The sequence below is a fragment of the Camellia sinensis genome, chromosome 4 (genome assembly GCF_055761805.1).
Source record: "Camellia sinensis isolate YWXY chromosome 4, ASM5576180v1, whole genome shotgun sequence".
Lineage (NCBI taxonomy): Eukaryota > Viridiplantae > Streptophyta > Magnoliopsida > Ericales > Theaceae > Camellia > Camellia sinensis.
Genome location: NC_138964.1, coordinates 189878348 through 189895957, shown reverse-complemented (window position 1 = coordinate 189895957; position 17610 = coordinate 189878348). Strand labels below are relative to the sequence as shown.

Below are 17610 nucleotides of genomic sequence, written 5' to 3'. Positions count from 1 at the left end.
ACTCAAACTTTACATCACAGTACAAAATGACGGATAAAAAATTTTCTATCAATTTTCTTATCAAACATTTACAAGAGTGTGGATACACACCCATATCAATGTTTGATTAAAAAAAAATTGAGACTTCTAACATTTTTTTTTTCGAAATTTAAATATATCAAAATTTCGTTATCATTTTCTGGAAACTTATGTTCCCTGGACTTTCCTTCCCAAGGAGAATCTGTATGCAATACGGAATCATTTTTCTGAAAAGTTGACTAGATACCAACGCACCATTATTCTAGTATTTCACGACAAAGATATAAACACAACACAAACATATATACTATTGTGGTCAATTACAAATTTATTCATAAATAATCAAGTTGGTTCGAGGCTAACTGGTTCCAGTGTACCTAAGCAGAATAAAAAACCAAAATTCAAGATGTTTTCCTTCTATCATCGACCCAAAATCCACTTCATCCTCATCCTACGGGAAATTCAAGTAAAACCCTTCTATTTTCTAAACCAAAAGGCTTCAATTTGAATAGCGTAAATTCATCCCTTCCTCTTCCGTCTTTGGTAGACATATCCAGATTCACTTGCCATATACAGATTCTTCTTGTTACATTTTCTAGCTTTACAATCTCACACATTCACAATAATTCACTGCTTTCCACTCATTTCTTTCTTCTTTCTCTCCCCCCCCGGCCCGCCTGCCGTCTAGACAAAATACAGCCATATCCTCATTACACAATAGGAAGGATTCCGAACCATGGGCCTATTACTGCCTCAGGTTTAATGCTTGCCTCCGTAAGGGCATTACTGGTCATAAATATTACATATCTTACATCTGCAGCATCAATTTGTCATGACCTTCTTTCCATGTCTTTGCCGCTGAATTCTCCACCACCATATGTTGCTGCTGTTGCGGTGGCCATATCAAAGCCGCCGCCGCCGCCACCAATGGAGGTCATTAGGGCCGATAGACCACTAGTGGGGCTGCTACCGGCAGCCATCCCCAACCCAAGAAGATCAAGGATCGTTTGCTTGGGACCAAACACAGACTGGGTCCCCAACATCAATTCCTTCCAATCAGAGCCACTCTCTGGCTGAATCTGCCTCCGATCCCAGTGCTGCTCTCCCGAAGAGGTCAATGAAGCAATCCCAAACCCTCTCAGCGACGATGAATTTGTTACAGCTGCCCCCATCTGAGCAGCTTTCTGAAGCAATGCTGTCGCAGACATCGCTGGGTGGGGTAGTGGAGCATACTGCTCGAGTTCTTGCCCTGCAGTGCCGAAAATTGAAGACCCATGATTGGTGTTGAGACACAGAGAAACAGGTTCAGTGGATGAAGATGGTGTGAGGTCAGGTACTCGTTCAGGATGAGACATGGATCGGATTAAGTTGGTAAATCCAGCTGGTTGAGGTTGTAAATTTGTTGAAGATGCAAACAAGCTACCAAATACACTACTGCTTGTACTTCCATTGCTGCTCGAGCTGCTAGTATTGCCACAGCTTACCGGTGCATCATCTAAGATCTGGGTCGGATTTGGATTTTCTCGAAACTCTGGAAAAATAGAAACATTCAAAAGCAAAATAAATAGAAAAGGATCAATTATATAATATCTATAGAAATTAAAGAACAATATTTGAGGTAAAGTGAGAATCAATAATAATCCACTTCACTCAAGAGACATTATTCATAGAAAAGTTGGGCTTTTCTCATAAAAGAACAATATTTGAGGTAAAAAGAGAATCAATAATAGTCTCCTTTCACAATATCCACTCCACTCTCTTTTTTAGCTTTTGAATCTATTTGCATTAGCTCTCCTCTAAAAAAACTTGTATTTCTTGTTTTCTAGTTCATGTCTTACAAAATCTCAGATCAGTATAGTCTTATGGATAAACAGAACAGAACAAAGATCAGTAAATGACAAAAAACAACTTAACTCCAAAGTTAAGTTTTTTGTTTCTTTACTCAGCTAAAACGCATCAGACAAAACCCAAACTAAAAATAGCAAAATTTCCAAAAATATTGCCGCAAATACCTGAATTTTGAATGGGCAAAACAGAGGATATCTCAGCTGTTGGTCGTAGCGATGGTGGCGATGAAGCAACAATATCAATTTTCGAGTCCTCATGAGGTGCCACTGCTTTAGTACTCTCCTCAGCTAAGGCATCACAGAAAGCTCTGTGTGTGATAAAGCTATCCCTCCTTCAAAACAACCAAAACAGAAGCAATTTCAGAAAACCCAAAACACTGAAGACAGAGGAAACAAAAAAAACAGAGGATTCAATTCAACAACCACCACCTTGAAAACAGAGTCCCACAATCGCATTTGTACTCTTTAGTTCCACAAACCTTCGAATGAGCCTTCCAATCAGACTGAACCGCGTATTTCTTTGAACACTTGTCACATTTCCATTTCTTCTCGCCATGTTTTCTGCAGAAATGCTTTTTAATCCCCGTGAGATCGCCGAGTGCTCGCGAAGGATCGTGGTGAACACAGGACGTCTCGGGACACACATAGACTCGCTTTCTAACCTCTTTGCTTGATTTCTGACGAAGCTTCCATGGAAGATTGTGTCCTCTCCTATGGAGCTGTAAATTCTGGTCTCTCTGAAACCCTTTGCTGCAGATTTCACATACAAATCGATTGGTAGCTAGTAAACTCTTCGGAGACAGAGCAATCACCTCAGAATCGGGATCTGAAAATGAAAATTATATATAAAAAAAATCATATATAAATTCAATTGAAGGAAACCAAAAAAAAAAAAAAAATACTTATAATCAATCAGTGATTTTTTTTACCTGGCATTCCGGGGAGATTTCGCTTCTTCTTTTCTGGTTTTGGAGGGACAATTTGATTCCCTGAAGCTGTGGAGTCATTCATGGATGATGAAATTGGTACTAATTTATATTCAAAAAGTTGAGGAATGTTGGGTTTCGACTCATTGAGCTCTTTCTATCTATCTATCCACCAGTCAACCTTGCTTTTTTCTATTTTCCCACCTACCAACCAGACTGTAATCAAGTTCTGACCCAAACCCAGATTAAAAAACAAGCTAATTAGCAATACTCATAACTCAAAATCATCTCTGAGCTCAGAGAACGACGAAGGATCTGAAATACTAGTCGCCGATGCTACGGGAAAACTGGCCGCCGGCGAAAACAGTGCAACCCAACGGTTAAAAATTTTGAATTTAATCTTCTCTGTGGAAATGAAATAGGACACAGAATGAGATGTTTCACCGAAATTCTCGAGCTTTAAGGACACCAGAGACTCATGAAAGTGAAACTAGTTCTTTGCTGTTCAACTGTCACTTGATAATTACCAGAAAATTTCCATTTTTGGACGAAAAAACTGAAATAACAAACAGATTTAAGCTTTGGGAAACTAGTAGAGGAACAATTGCTCGAGTCCACGGCTCAAAAAACTAGTGAGAGAAAGAGGAAGAAAAATTTAAGGGAGAGATTGAAATCTCTTCTTCTGTGTTTCTCTCTCGTTTACTTTTCTGGAGAGGGAAGAAAATTGTAAAATTAAATCCAGACCCTTGTGGCTTATCAAATTACAGCTAATGTCCTTTACATTTCTAAAATAATAAAAACCACCCCTATCAAAGGCCCATTTTGGCAACTTTGGCTTCTTTTTTTTTTTTGGACTGTTTTTTAGTTTTTTATTTTTATTTTTTAGGTCACATCATCTCTCTATTTTTTTTATACGTTTAAAAAAAAAAATCAAAAAACTAATATACATTTCAAAACAACACAAAATTTCAAATAGATGTTAACGGAAGTTATTGTATTACATTTTACCCCCACTTTAGCAATATTTGTACTAAGAAAAATACATAGAAAATTGTTCTAAATTTCAGATCTCGTTTGTTTGGCGGATTATGTTAATATGGTGATATTAGTTTAAAGATGCATGATAAATATGTTTGTTTGTGTAATAGTGTTGTTGTAATAATTTGTTAGGATTAAATCTATAAAATTACATAAACACCTTCAATTGTATAATAATTATCTTTGTTATTTTTGTGTTGTAATAACAAAATTGTCTTTTCACACCCTGTAACACCCTCAAATTAACAACATTAAACCCATCAATAAAGATATGCATTGACATATGTAATAACCACGTCCTTCCATTTATCAGAATTTCATTACATAAGTATTACATGTTAACAACAAAAGCAAATGCCCTAAGGGCTTACAGCTTTCCAAGTTAACACTTGGTTACAACAAAAGAGTACTAACTCATACATATTAAGCCCTTGGCTTGAATTTACATGTAATACATCAAAAAGTAAAACAACAAAAGTGTGCCCGCCTCTAGCCTCCCAAGCTATGTCCTTGGAGGTGGCATGCTACCTGTACCTGAAAATGATATTCCCATATAGGGTGAGCCACAGCCCAGTAGAAATATACTAAACCAACCATGAACAATGACTAAAAGATTAGCAATTGATAGATGGCCAACACTGATACATTCACATAAATCACATATTTATGTCATACGACTTATGAGTCCAAGTTACCTTTTATTTTTTCCTTTTTAACGGATAGGCATATAAGCACTAACCACATTCTCGACAGATATGTATAACAACAATATCCACATTCTCAGATAAGCAATTAAGCTATATCCACATTCTACAACAGATATGTATAACCACAATATCCACAGATAAGCATATAAGCTATATCCACACTTCTCTAGACAAGCATAAGAGCTGTATCTACGGAGTTCATCCCCTATCTTCTCCCAACACTATCCGGTTTAGAGGTACATCTCCCATCTTCCCCTAAACCGCGGAGTACATCCCCCATCTCCTCCTCTACACATAACGTATACAAACACAATGGTTCTATATACAATCACTCAATACATACAGTTAATGTATTCTATCAACCGTCAAGTTCCACGACACATTCCATTGAATAGTTTCCGTTTGCCTAATCATCATGCATTGTCTACAACAATCACGACTATCCTCCACCGATAACCCAAAGTAGTTATTTCTAAACAGAAAATAAATGCACAATGGATATTCAACCAACATTTCATTTCCTCATTCCTCACAATTAATTATCCTAATTAATTAAACAATGTAATTAGGTCAATTCCCATAATTAACATTTCAACCCTTAGGTCTCATTTTCATCAATGATTTAACATTTATTCCATTTTTCTATGCCAAACATGTATCTAGGTTTATTATGAATAAAACCCCAACATTTTTTAAAATTACACAAAAGCCCCAAACTTTCACAAAATTACCAAACCAACCCCGACATCTCAAAATACCAAAATTTAAAGACAAAATCCATAGAGAGGAGTAGGATATCCCTATCTCGAAGTTTGAGCCAAAAAGGAGATGAAGACTCGAAGATCAACGTGCTCCAAATCCAAACTTTTTCAGATTAAAACAAAGCTCTCAACGCCCTCTATCTTTTTAACAAAGGCCCTAGGCTAGATTCACACTCTATGGAGATCAATTCTTAGAGAGAGTGAAAGTTTAGAGAGAGAGGGTCTCGGATCTAGGGTTTAATCAAAAATGAAAGTGAAAAAGTGCTGTTTCAAAACGCTACTGTCCGCTGATATAAAACACGTTCGCTCGAGCGAATACTTGGTCGCTCGAGCCACCAAACACAGAAACTCTCGCTCGAGCCAAGGAACTCTCGCTCGAGCCAAAAACTCAAACCCTCAGGTCTGTAACCAGAGGCACGCTCGAGCGACAGACCTCTTGCTCGAGCGAAGAACAAACCAGACCGTTCGAGCCAAGAAAAACTCGCTCAAGCCAAGAAATGCAACTCTCAGGTCCAGAACCAGACGCAATCGCTCGCTCGAGCGAAGCCACTCTGGCTCGATCCACCAGACACAACTCAACTCTCGCTCGAGCGACCAACTCCTCGCTCGAGCGAAGGTCCAAAAATCTGGGCAGCAACACTAGGCTCCCAAACACAACCAACCTGTACAAAGCTGCCCAACACATCCTATAACTCAAATACGAAGAAAAATGATGTATACAAGACAATAAACAACTACCAACATCCACGGACACATGTCCGGATCACTGTACAACAAGGGTAAACCCGGGATCGCTATAACCTCCCCCCCTTAAAGAATTTCGTCCCCGAAATTAAGCACAAGTTTTCAAAACAGGTTTTCCTCCATTTTAAACAATGTTACATTTTAACATTCAACAATTCGACCCATTACCGGTCACCCCCTCCCTTTAACAAGAGGCATTTCACAATATGTAAACAACATATGTACTTTCAACATGCATTAACATTACGCATTATCTTTCCAATTCCAACAACATATTCAACATATATAATGTTACATTCAACTTCCATATGAGGCAAGTTCCCAAAACATACTTCCAATAAACCAAAACATTTTCAATGTTTCACATTTAAGACATATATGAAAGCTCTTAAGTTCAACAACAGTTCAAAATTTAAATACAAGATCACATATCAACAAACAAGTCCGGATATTTTTCGCGGACTTCCAACTCACGTTCCCAAGTGGCTTCCTCCACTCCGTGATGTTTCCACAAGACTTTCACTAAAGGAATGGTCTTGCCACGCAGGACCTGATCCCGCCTATCCAAGACCCGAACCGGTGTCTCCTCATACGAGGCATCCTCATCTACCTCTAAATCAGTCCAATCCAACACATGTGATGGATCTGGCTCATACTTCCGAAGCATACTCACATGAAACACGTCATGCACTCCGGACAACTGCGGCGGTAAAGCTAACCGATAAGCAACCTCGCCAATCCTCTCAAGGATCTCAAAAGGACCAATAAACCGAGGGGATAACTTCCCACTCTTCCCAAATCTCATCAGGCCTCGCCTAAGTGATATCTTCAGAAAGACATGATCACCTACCTCAAACGCCAAAGGCCTCCTCCTACGGTCGGCATAACTCTTTTGTCGACTTTGGGCTGTAACAAGCCTCCTACGGATAAACTCAACTTTCTCCGTCGTCTCCCTAACCAACTCTGGACCCAACAAAGGTGCATCACCCACCTCGGCCCAACAAACTGGAGACCTACACGGTCGGCCATACAAGGCCTCAAACGGTGCCATACCGATGCTAGACTGAAAACTGTTGTTGTAGGCAAACTCTACCAAGGGCAAGTGTGTCACGACCCAAACCCGGCCCTATGGGTTTAGCACCGTAACCGGCCAGTAATCCGAGATTACCGAAGGCCTGCTTAACAGTAATACAGTAAAACAGAGTACAGGGCCTGGCGGAAGCCAATACAGTAATTAAACAATGTCCAATGAGCTGTGACAGTCTGTATGCCAAAAAGATTTTTCATGCATTCATACATATACAAACAGTACAGTCTATACAAAATTTACAGTCACACAGTACAGGGACCTAATCCCTTGATAGCAGTACAGTTAGCAACTGACAGTCTATACAGTAATCCAAACAGTATGGAGACAGACGGGGGAAACAAACAAAACATCCCAAAGCCATAGCATGGCAACTCGGAACCTCGCAGTGAGGCACAAAGGCTGGCTTGACAAAACTGGAGTCTAACCCACGCTCCTAGCTCCGATCTGGTGGCTGAGCACCTACATATATATATAAACAGTGAGCTAAAGCCCAGTGAATAACATAATGCGTAAAGAGGTTTAGAATGAATGTCCTTACGGTAATGAAAACAGTTCAATTCAATCAGTATTTCAGTTGTTCAGTACAGTAAACAGTCATATGTGGTACATCCATTAGCATAACAGTAACAGTAGGTCTTAAAAGACCGAACAGTAATGATGGCCATCAGTCAGTAAACAGTAGTGGCTCCACGAGGGAACCGACAGAGATCTCTGTAACAGTAACAGTAACAGTAAACAGTAGGTACTAAGGATGCCACAGTACAGTTCAGAAATAAAGGACATACATTCATTCAGTAATACCAGTTCAGTAAACAGTTCAGTTCAGTATTCAAAAGATATCAGTTGAACATATCTTTACACAATTGTTACTCACAGAGTTCTGGGCTACAGTATGCTAGAGCGTGTCTCCCCAGTTGCCAACCCTACACAGTTCACAGGTTGAACACACACTAAGCTACACAGTTGGGAAATATCATAACTTAATCCCTAAATTGCCTTGGTGTGTTCTACAACGATATCCTCATCTAAATGTCTTAAACTAGGCCTAAGAATGCCTAGGATGGGATGAGGATGCAAAAATACACTTAGAAAACATCTCGCAAAGTTTGCTGAAACTAGAAGCCTCGCTCGAGCGGGACTTTCTCCGCTCGAGCGTAAGTCCAAAATCAAAGGCTTCGCTCGAGCGAGGAATCCTTCGCTCGAGCGGTCTGCAAAACAGTAAAAATACTGGATGCTGAGATTTTGCGCACGATAGTCGCTCGATGGTCGCTCGAGCGGAGCCCTGGACAAAGGTGCTCGCTCGAGCGGGTAATCCTTCGCTCGAGCGAGGAAGCCAAATCTGGAATTTCCAGATCTGCCTCCCAAGCTCAAACCAAGCATTCTACCACTCCAAACTCGACCTCTTGGGCCCAAATTCTGGAAAACATAACTAAATTCAATGTATAACAAGTTTCAAAGCTCAATTTATGAATTCAAGCCCCAAAGGTGAGTCAATTAAAACCATATTCAAACCCATTTTCAAGAATATGAAGAACATGCAAACATGCATGGATTCAAACCATTTCAAAGCTTCGATTTGATGTTCTAAAGAGCCAATTCTTTTCAAAACATGATGAAATCATGGACTACACTCAAGACATGAACATGCATGTAACATTTTGCCATGAAAACAACTCAAAATCCAACAATACTACCATGCATGCAAAGATTGGGCTTCAATTCACCATTAATGAACCAATTCATGAATTAATTCTAAGACAACAACAAGAAGATGGATGTCCTACCTTAGTCTTGTAGAATTAGGAGTGAGGGAGCTCAAATATGCAAATACACTTCAATTTCTAAGCAATTTACAAGGTAGAACTCAATTTCTCTCCCTCTCCCTCTCTTGGTCGGTTAAGCACAAGAAATGAGCTGATGCAATGTTTGATCTAGGTGTATATTGAGGCTCAAGTATATTGTATTGAGTGGACCACTCATGTGGCAAAATGGTAAATAAATCAAACTATGCAATTGATCAATATTAATCTAATTTAATCATACCTAATCAATTTTCAGATAATTATACCATAAAATCACATTAATTCTGAGGATCATGGAACATCAATCGGTTTCTAATTCGGCCGCCGATATGGCCTTCAATTAGCAGTTTAAACATATAAGCATGAACAGATAATCATACAGTCAAACAGATAGAATGCAATTTAACTAACATATACTCAATCAATTCGGTTTCCAATTTCAGTCAGTCAGTTCAGTACTTTAATCAGTTCAATTATCAGTCATAATCAATTCAGTTTAACGGTAATCGATGGTTATCGGTAATCAATCAGTCATAAGTCGGTAAACAGTATGAGGGTTGTTACAAAGTGCCTCTCCCACGTCCCGCTAAAGTCAAGGACACAACCCCGAAGCATATCCTCGAGGATCTGAATAGTACGCTCGGACTGCCCGTCAGTCTGAGGATGATAAGCCGTACTAAAGGTCAACTTAGTGCCCAAGGCACTCTGCAAACTCTGCCACAACCTGGTGGTAAAACGAGGATCTCTATCTGAGATGATCGTCACTGGGACCCCGTGCAATCTCACTACGTCCCGAATATACAAATCGGCAAGATGATCCACCGAATCTCTCACGCGCATAGGAATAAAGTGCGCCGACTTAGTCAACCGGTCAACAACCACCCAAATAGCATCACTACCCCGCTGAGTCCTCGGAAGACCTACAACGAAGTCCATAGTGACATGCTTCCACTTCCACTCGGCAATAGGCAAGGGTTGCAACAAACCCGCTGGCCTCTGATGCTCGGCCTTCACTTGCTGGCAAGTAAGGCACTTCGATACGAAAACCGCCACATCTCTCTTCATACCCCGCCACCAAAACTGGCGACCCAAATCCTGATACATCTTAGTACCTCCCGGATGCACCGCAAGGCGCGAATGGTGAAACTCTCGGAGTACTTCCTCTCGGCAAGACTCCGGTACAAACAAACGGTCTCGGTATCTCACACTCAGGTCGGGATACACCGTCAAACCTTTCTCAACTTTCCCACTGGAGATCTTCTCTCGGAGGGATTCTACCTCAAGGTCACCTCTCTGTGCCTCTAACACTCTAGTCACAAGTGTAGGCCGCGCAACAACAGAAAACAAGGCCGCAGCCTCAACAGATTCGCCCAGTAGCAAATCAAACTGGCCAAGTGCTCCCAACATCTTCCATTCCCGGATGGCTATACAAGCTACATCACTAATGGTCTTCCTACTAAGGGCATCGGCCACAACATTGGCCTTTCCCGGATGATAGTGCAACTCAAAATCATAATCCTCGATGAACTCCATCCATCTTCTCTGCCTCAGATTCAAGTCTTTCTGCGTAAACAGATACTTCAAACTCTTGTGGTCCGAGAATACCTCGAACCTCTCACCATAAAGGTAATGCCTCCAAATCTTCAAGGCAAAGATCACAGCCGCTAACTCTAGGTCGTGTGTGGGGTAATTCTTCTCGTGTATTTTCAACTGACGTGAGCCATAAGCTACCACTTTCCCCTCTTGCATCAACACACAGCCCAAACCCTCTCGTGAGGTATCGCAATAAACCGCATAACCCAACCCTCTCTCCGGAATAATCAAGACCAGAGCGGTGGTCAATCTAACTTTCAGCTCTTGGAACGACTTTTCACAAGTCTCACTCCACACAAACTTGACTCCCTTCCGAGTCAGTCTAGTCAACGGTGACGCTAGCTTGGAGAAATCTTTCACAAATCGACGGTAATACCCAGCTAATCCCAGAAAACTGCGGATCTCAAACACACTCTTGGGCTGTGCCCAATTTTGCACTGCCTCAACCTTGGATGTATCAACAGACACCCCTTCCCCGGATACTACGTGGCCTAAGAATTTGACTTCCCTCAACCAGAACTCACACTTTCTAAACTTGGCATACAGCCTATGGGTTCTAAGCAACTCAAGCACCACTCTTAAGTGTTCCCCGTGCTCCTCCTCTGAAGGCGAATAGATAAGGATGTCGTCCACAAAAACGACTACAAACCGATCCAAGAATTCCCGGAAGATCCGGTTCATCAAGTCCATAAAGACTGCCGGTGCATTGGTAAGCCCGAATGGCATAACCAGAAACTCATAATGGCCATACCGCGTACGGAATGCCGTCTTAGGAACATCCTCCTCCCTGACCCTCAACTAGTGGTAACCCGATCTCAAGTCTATCTTAGAGAAACAACAGGAACCCTTCAACTGGTCAAACAAATCATCTATACGGGGCATAGGGTACTTATTCTTAACCGTAGCCCGATTCAACTTCCGGTAGTCAATACACAATCTCAAGGCACCATCTTTTTTTTTAACAAAAAGGGCCGGTGCTCCCCACGGCGAAACACTAGGGCGAACAAAGCCCTTATCTAGCAATTCCAGGAGCTGAACTTTCAACTCAACCAACTCTGCTGGAGCAAAACGGTAAGGTGCCATAGAAATCGGCGCCGTGCCGGGCACTAAATCAATAGAGAACTCTATCTCTCGGTGAGGTGGCAAACTAACGAGATCTTCGGGAAAGACATCCGAATACTCACAAACCACCCTCGGTAACACAATCTGAGTCTCATCACACTCACTACTCTCAAAGCTAGCAAGTAGACCACTAAGCTCACTTCGCCCTCGCGAATCATACCCCGGTGGCAAAACACTACCAACCCGGTCTCCCAAGAAGTGGAACCACTCCCCGCTCAAGGTACATAACGTGACCCTCTGGCGGTAGCAATCGATAACAGCCCGGTATGACGATAGCCAGTCCATAACCAAAATAACATCAAAACCCTTCATGGGCATGACAACAAACGGAAAAGGAAGCCTATAGTCGGCGACTTCTATATCACATCCTCTAGCACCCTGTTTCAGGATCAACTCCCCACCCAAAGGCGATACCACGCAAATAGGAGATGCTAACTGCGCTAACTCCAATTCCAAAACAGATGCAAATGCAGCAGATACAAAAGAATGAGATGCACCCGTGTCTATCAACACATTAGCAACCGAGTTGCAAAACAGAAAAGTACCTCTCACTACAGATGGAGCTGGTACTAAATCCTGCGCGGTAACAGCATACACGCGCCCCGTAGGCCCCTGGTCTACCTGCTCACCTCTCGAAGCAAAAGACTGCTGCACAGACTAGGATGACGACGCTCCCGGATTGGCCCTCAAGACCTGCACAGACTGAGCTGGCTGAAAACCCTGCGTCTGCCTAGAACCAGATGCTCCCGAAGTGGCACTCAACTGCGGGCAAAACCTCTTCAGGTGCCCAGGCTGTCCACACTGACAACAAGACAAGGGCTGCCCCCTGCCCGAACTCTGACTCTGCGGTCTAGCTGAAGAAGAAACAGCTCTCTGACCCCCACCCTTCTGCGGGCAAACAGAAACCTTGTGACCCAGCTGGCCACACTTGTAACAAGCAAACTCCCCCTGATTGCCTCTCCCCGAGCCTGCACTCGGCACTGGAAAGGTCGATCTAGAAACTGCTCCCTGAGACTGTTGAGGGTTATAACCCCTCTGCCTCCTGCCATCACCCTGACCATCTTGGCTCCTCTTGGAGCCCCTCTGTTCTTCCTCCTCTTCCTGCATCATAATTTCCATATGAGCAGCGGCATCTACCAGGTGTCTATACTCTCGGATAAAAGACCCACCAACTCTCAACTTGAGGCCCCGCCTCAACTTCCGCTCAAACTCATGGCAACGGCATTCCTCAGACGCCACTTGTTCAGGTGCAAACCTGGACAGACTAGTAAAAGTAGCCTCAAACTCGGCCACTGACAAGCCCTGCTGTTTAAGCCGGCTGAACTGATCTCTCAGCTTCTCCCTAGCTGCTGCAGACAAAAACCTCTCCTGAAAAGCATTCATAAACGCCTCCCAAGTACCACCAACACGAGCCTTCTCATACTTCCACCATTGACCCGCATCTCCCTTCAGTTGGAAGGATGCCAAGGTCACTTTCAGTGCTCCGTCCTCGATGCCAAGCATCTCGAACGTCTTACTCATTTGCTCTAGCCACTCATCAGCCTTCAGTGGCTCCTTCGGATCCCCGATAAACTCATCCGGATTAGACCGGAAAAACTCCCTCTTCGAGAAAGAAGGCCCTGCCTCAGCTGCCTGATTCCCAGCTCTAAGAATACCCAAGGCTCCTGCTATCTCTCTGGCCAAGGCACCCATAGCCTGCTGACTCACTGGCTCGGCCACATTGGCCTGGCCAACTCCCTCCTGCACTGCCGGAATCTCACCCGGTAACGGTACTTCCTGCCTCGCAGGTCTACCACGCCTAGCACCTCTTCCTCGCCCTGACATCCTAATAAAGGTAACACAGAACATTAGCACATTCACAACTGTGCCAAAACTAAACACTCACGTCCTAATGCATGGACAACTGTAATTCACTCCACGTAAGCACATAAACACATAAGCACTTACGAATTTCATTTCCGGATAATGATAGTTCCGAGGCGTTACTAGAGTTCCGGTTAGAAATAGCATTGATCAAGTGCTTTTCCAACAAGACTCCCAGAAACCCAAGGATCCAATCAACATCCTAGAAATTAAATCCCATACCCACATAGTCACATAAACATGTTATCAATTAAGTACATAACATATGATACTACATCTAGGTCACTATCAAGCGAGACAAACCCATTGTGATACTAATCACTTCCCACGTACCCAAAGTATTCGAACCCGGTACGCTCTAATACCAAGTTGTAACACCCTCAAATTAACAACATTAAACCCATCAATAAAGATATGCATTGACATATGTAATAACCACGTCCTTCCATTTATCAGAATTCCATTACATAAGTATTACATGTTAACAACAAAAGCAAATGCCCTAAGGGCTTACAGCTTTCCAAGTTAACACTTGGTTACAACAAAAGAGTACTAACTCATACATATTAAGCCCTTGGCTTGAATTTACATGTAATACATCAAAAAGTAAAACAACAAAAGTGTGCCCGCCTCTAGCCTCCCAAGCTATGTCCTTGGAGGTGGCATGCTACCTGTACCTGAAAATGATATTCCCATATAGGGTGAGCCACAGCCCAGTAGAAATATACTAAACCAACCATGAACAATGACTAAAAGATTAGCAATTGATAGATGGCCAACACTGATACATTCACATAAATCACATATTTATGTCATACGACTTATGAGTCCAAGTTACCTTTTATTTTTCCCTTTTTAACGGATAGGCATATAAGCACTAACCACATTCTTGACAGATATGTATAACAACAATATCCACATTCTCAGATAAGCAATTAAGCTATATCCACATTCTACAATAGATATGTATAACCACAATATCCACAGATAAGCATATAAGCTATATCCACACTTCTCTAGACAAGCATAAGAGCTGTATCTACGGAGTTCATCCCCTATCTTCTCCCAACACTATCCGGTTTAGAGGTACATCCCCCATCTTCCCCTAAACCGCGGAGTACATCCCCCATCTCCTCCTCTACACATAACGTATACAAACACAATGGTTCTATATACAATCACTCAATACATACAGTTAATGTATTCTATCAACCGTCAAGTTCCACGACACATTCCATTGAATAGTTTCCGTTTGCCTAATCATCATGCATTGTCTACAACAATCACGACTATCCTCCACCGATAGCCCAAAGTAGTTATTTCTAAACAGAAAATAAATGCACAATGGATATTCAACCAACATTTCATTTCCTCATTCCTCACAATTAATTATCCCAATTAATTAAACAATGTAATTAGGTCAATTCCCATAATTAACATTTCAACCCTTTGGTCTCATTTTCATCAATGATTTAACATTTATTCCATTTTTCTATGCCAAACATGTATCTAGGTTTATTATGAATAAAACCCCAACTTTTTTTAAAATTACACAAAAGCCCCAAACTTTCACAAAATTACCAAACCAACCCCGACATCTCAAAATACCAAAATTTAAAGACAAAATCCATAGAGAGGAGTAGGATATCCCTACCTCGAAGTTTGAGCCAAAAAGGAGATGAAGACTCGAAGATCAACGTGCTCCAAATCCAAACTTTTTCAGATTAAAACAAAGCTCTCAACGCCCTCTATCTTTTTAACAAAGGCCCTAGGCTAGATTCACACTCTATGGAGATCAATTCTTAGAGAGAGTGAAAGTTTAGAGATAGAGGGTCTCGGATCTAGGGTTTAATCAAAAATGAAAGTGAAAAAGTGCTGTTTCAAAACGCTACTGTCCGCTGATATAAAACACGCTCGCTCGAGCGAATACTTGGTTACTCGAGCGACCAGACACAGAAACTCTCGCTCGAGCCAAGGAACTCTCGCTCGAGCCAAAAACTCAAACCCTCAGGTCTGTAACCAGAGGCACGCTCGAGCGACAGACCTCTCGCTCGAGCGAAGAACAAACCAGACCGCTCGAGCCAAGAAATGCAACTCTCAGGTCCAGAACCAGACGCAATCGCTCGCTCGAGCGAAGCCACTCTGGCTCGATCCACCAGACACAACTCAACTCTCGCTCGAGCGACCAACTCCTCGCTCGAGCGAAGGTTCAAAAATCTGGGCAGCAACACTAGGCTCCCAAACACAACCAACCTGTAACAAAGCTGCCCAACACATCCTATAACTCAAATACGAAGAAAAAGGATGTATACAAGACAATAAACAACTACCAACATCCACGGACACATGTCCGGATCACTGTACAACAAGGGTAAACCCGGGATCGCTATAACACACCCAATCTCATAGGATTGGATTAGCAATTCCACCTCTCCCGTGGAAAGGTTAATCTCACTATGTGAGTTATTCATAGTCTCATTTTATTTTATTTTTTTGAATTGAGTGTATAGTATTCATAGTCTTCTGACTACTAATTCCCTTTTATTTTTATCAATCAAATATGAATTATGGAAGACCTAGAGGACTGCTAATCCAGTTCCCCACCTATGGAGCCAAGCATGACATAAAATTTGTGAATCAAATCTAAAATGATAATCTACACATTTTTAATTTAAAATACTTCTTAAAGTATTTCTTTTATAGATTTTAAATAATAAAAAATCAAATCCCAAGCTTTTACCATCAACTACTACTCATTTAAGCCATGACTTACTTCTCTCCTGCATTATATGACTTGATTTCTACGTATTAAACTAATGAAATAAAAAAAATTATTTATCAAACTAGTAACAACTAAAATTGTCTAGATTATGATAATTTTGATGGTTGTGAAAGTAATACTTGTGATGGAAATAGAGGCATAAGTGGTGGTTTTAATTTGGTATGATTTGGTGGTGGCATGTTAACTCTGTCGAGGTTATTAACAACTCTGCCGGTCCCAAGCCCAAGTTAAGGAGGAGGGTTGTGTATTAGGTAGCTGACACCCAGCACATAAAAAAAAAAAAGTCATTCGGATCCCTTATGAACATGAATCTTACTTTGAATCATTTAAATGCTAAGTCGTTACCCTCAAGTAACGCATTGTGCCTGCCTCCAGGTGTTTCGAAAAGTTAGCAAGGGGCGCTGCATCGATGCCTGGGTACAGTGAAAAATGGGCAAAGGTTCCCGTGTTTTCCTAGACGGGCACAAGTAAAGAAGCTAGTTCAAGAATACAGGTTTAGGGTAGCCACTTGGAATATAGGAACCTTAACTGGTAAGACGATGGAATTGGTAGATGTAATGATTAGGAGGGGAGGTAGTATAGCTTGCGTACAAGAAACTAGTGGACGGGTAAGAAAGCTAGGGAAATTGAGGATACCGATTTTAAACTGTATTATAGTGGTAAAGACAGACGCATGAATGAGGTAGGAATCATAATTGCCAACGGTCTGGTGGAAAATGTAGTGGCGGTCATTAGGAAAGCGGATAAGATTATGTTAGTTAAACTAGTTATTGAAGGGAATATAGTGAACGTTATTAGTGCATACACCCCTCAAGTAGGATTAGATGATCAGACTAAGAGGGATTTTTGGGAGCAAATGGATGAGATCTTACAAGAGATGTAGGAGAGAACTTGGTTATAGATGGAGATTTTAATGGCCATGTAGGCATAGATAAATTAGGTTATGAAATGGTGCATGGTGGATACGGTTTTGGTAATAGAAACAAGGTTGGAGAGAGTATTTTAGATTTTGCGTTGACTTCTGACCTAGTGGTAGCCAATACTATGTATAAGAAGAGGGAGGAACATTTGATAACTTTTAAGAGTGAGTTAGTTAAGAGCCAAATAGATTATTTCTTAGTGAGAAAAGTGGACCGCCTAAAATGCAATGATTGTAACATGATTACTGGAGAGAACCTGACCTCTCAACATAGGATTTTGGTACTAGATTTATGTTTTAGAGGGTAATACCAAGCTAGAAAGGATAGTGGGCGTCGTAGAACGAGATAGTGGGACCTAAAATGGGATAAACTAGAAATTTTTAAGAATAAAATGGAT

General features: G+C 41.6%; 1 protein-coding gene across 1 annotated transcript; it reads right to left on the bottom strand.

The window, feature by feature from the left end:
* Window positions 1–302: 302 nt before the first annotated feature.
* LOC114307921 (zinc finger protein ENHYDROUS) lies at window positions 303–4055 on the bottom strand. The gene is made up of 4 exons (XM_028253375.2): window positions 2795–4055; window positions 2295–2691; window positions 2031–2197; window positions 303–1549 (listed from the first exon to the last, which is right to left on the bottom strand). The coding sequence occupies exons 1-4, from the start codon at window positions 2874–2876 to the stop codon at window positions 849–851; spliced, it is 1347 nt and encodes a 448-aa protein (XP_028109176.1). The 5' UTR covers window positions 2877–4055; the 3' UTR covers window positions 303–848.
* Window positions 4056–17610: the final 13555 nt, after the last annotated feature.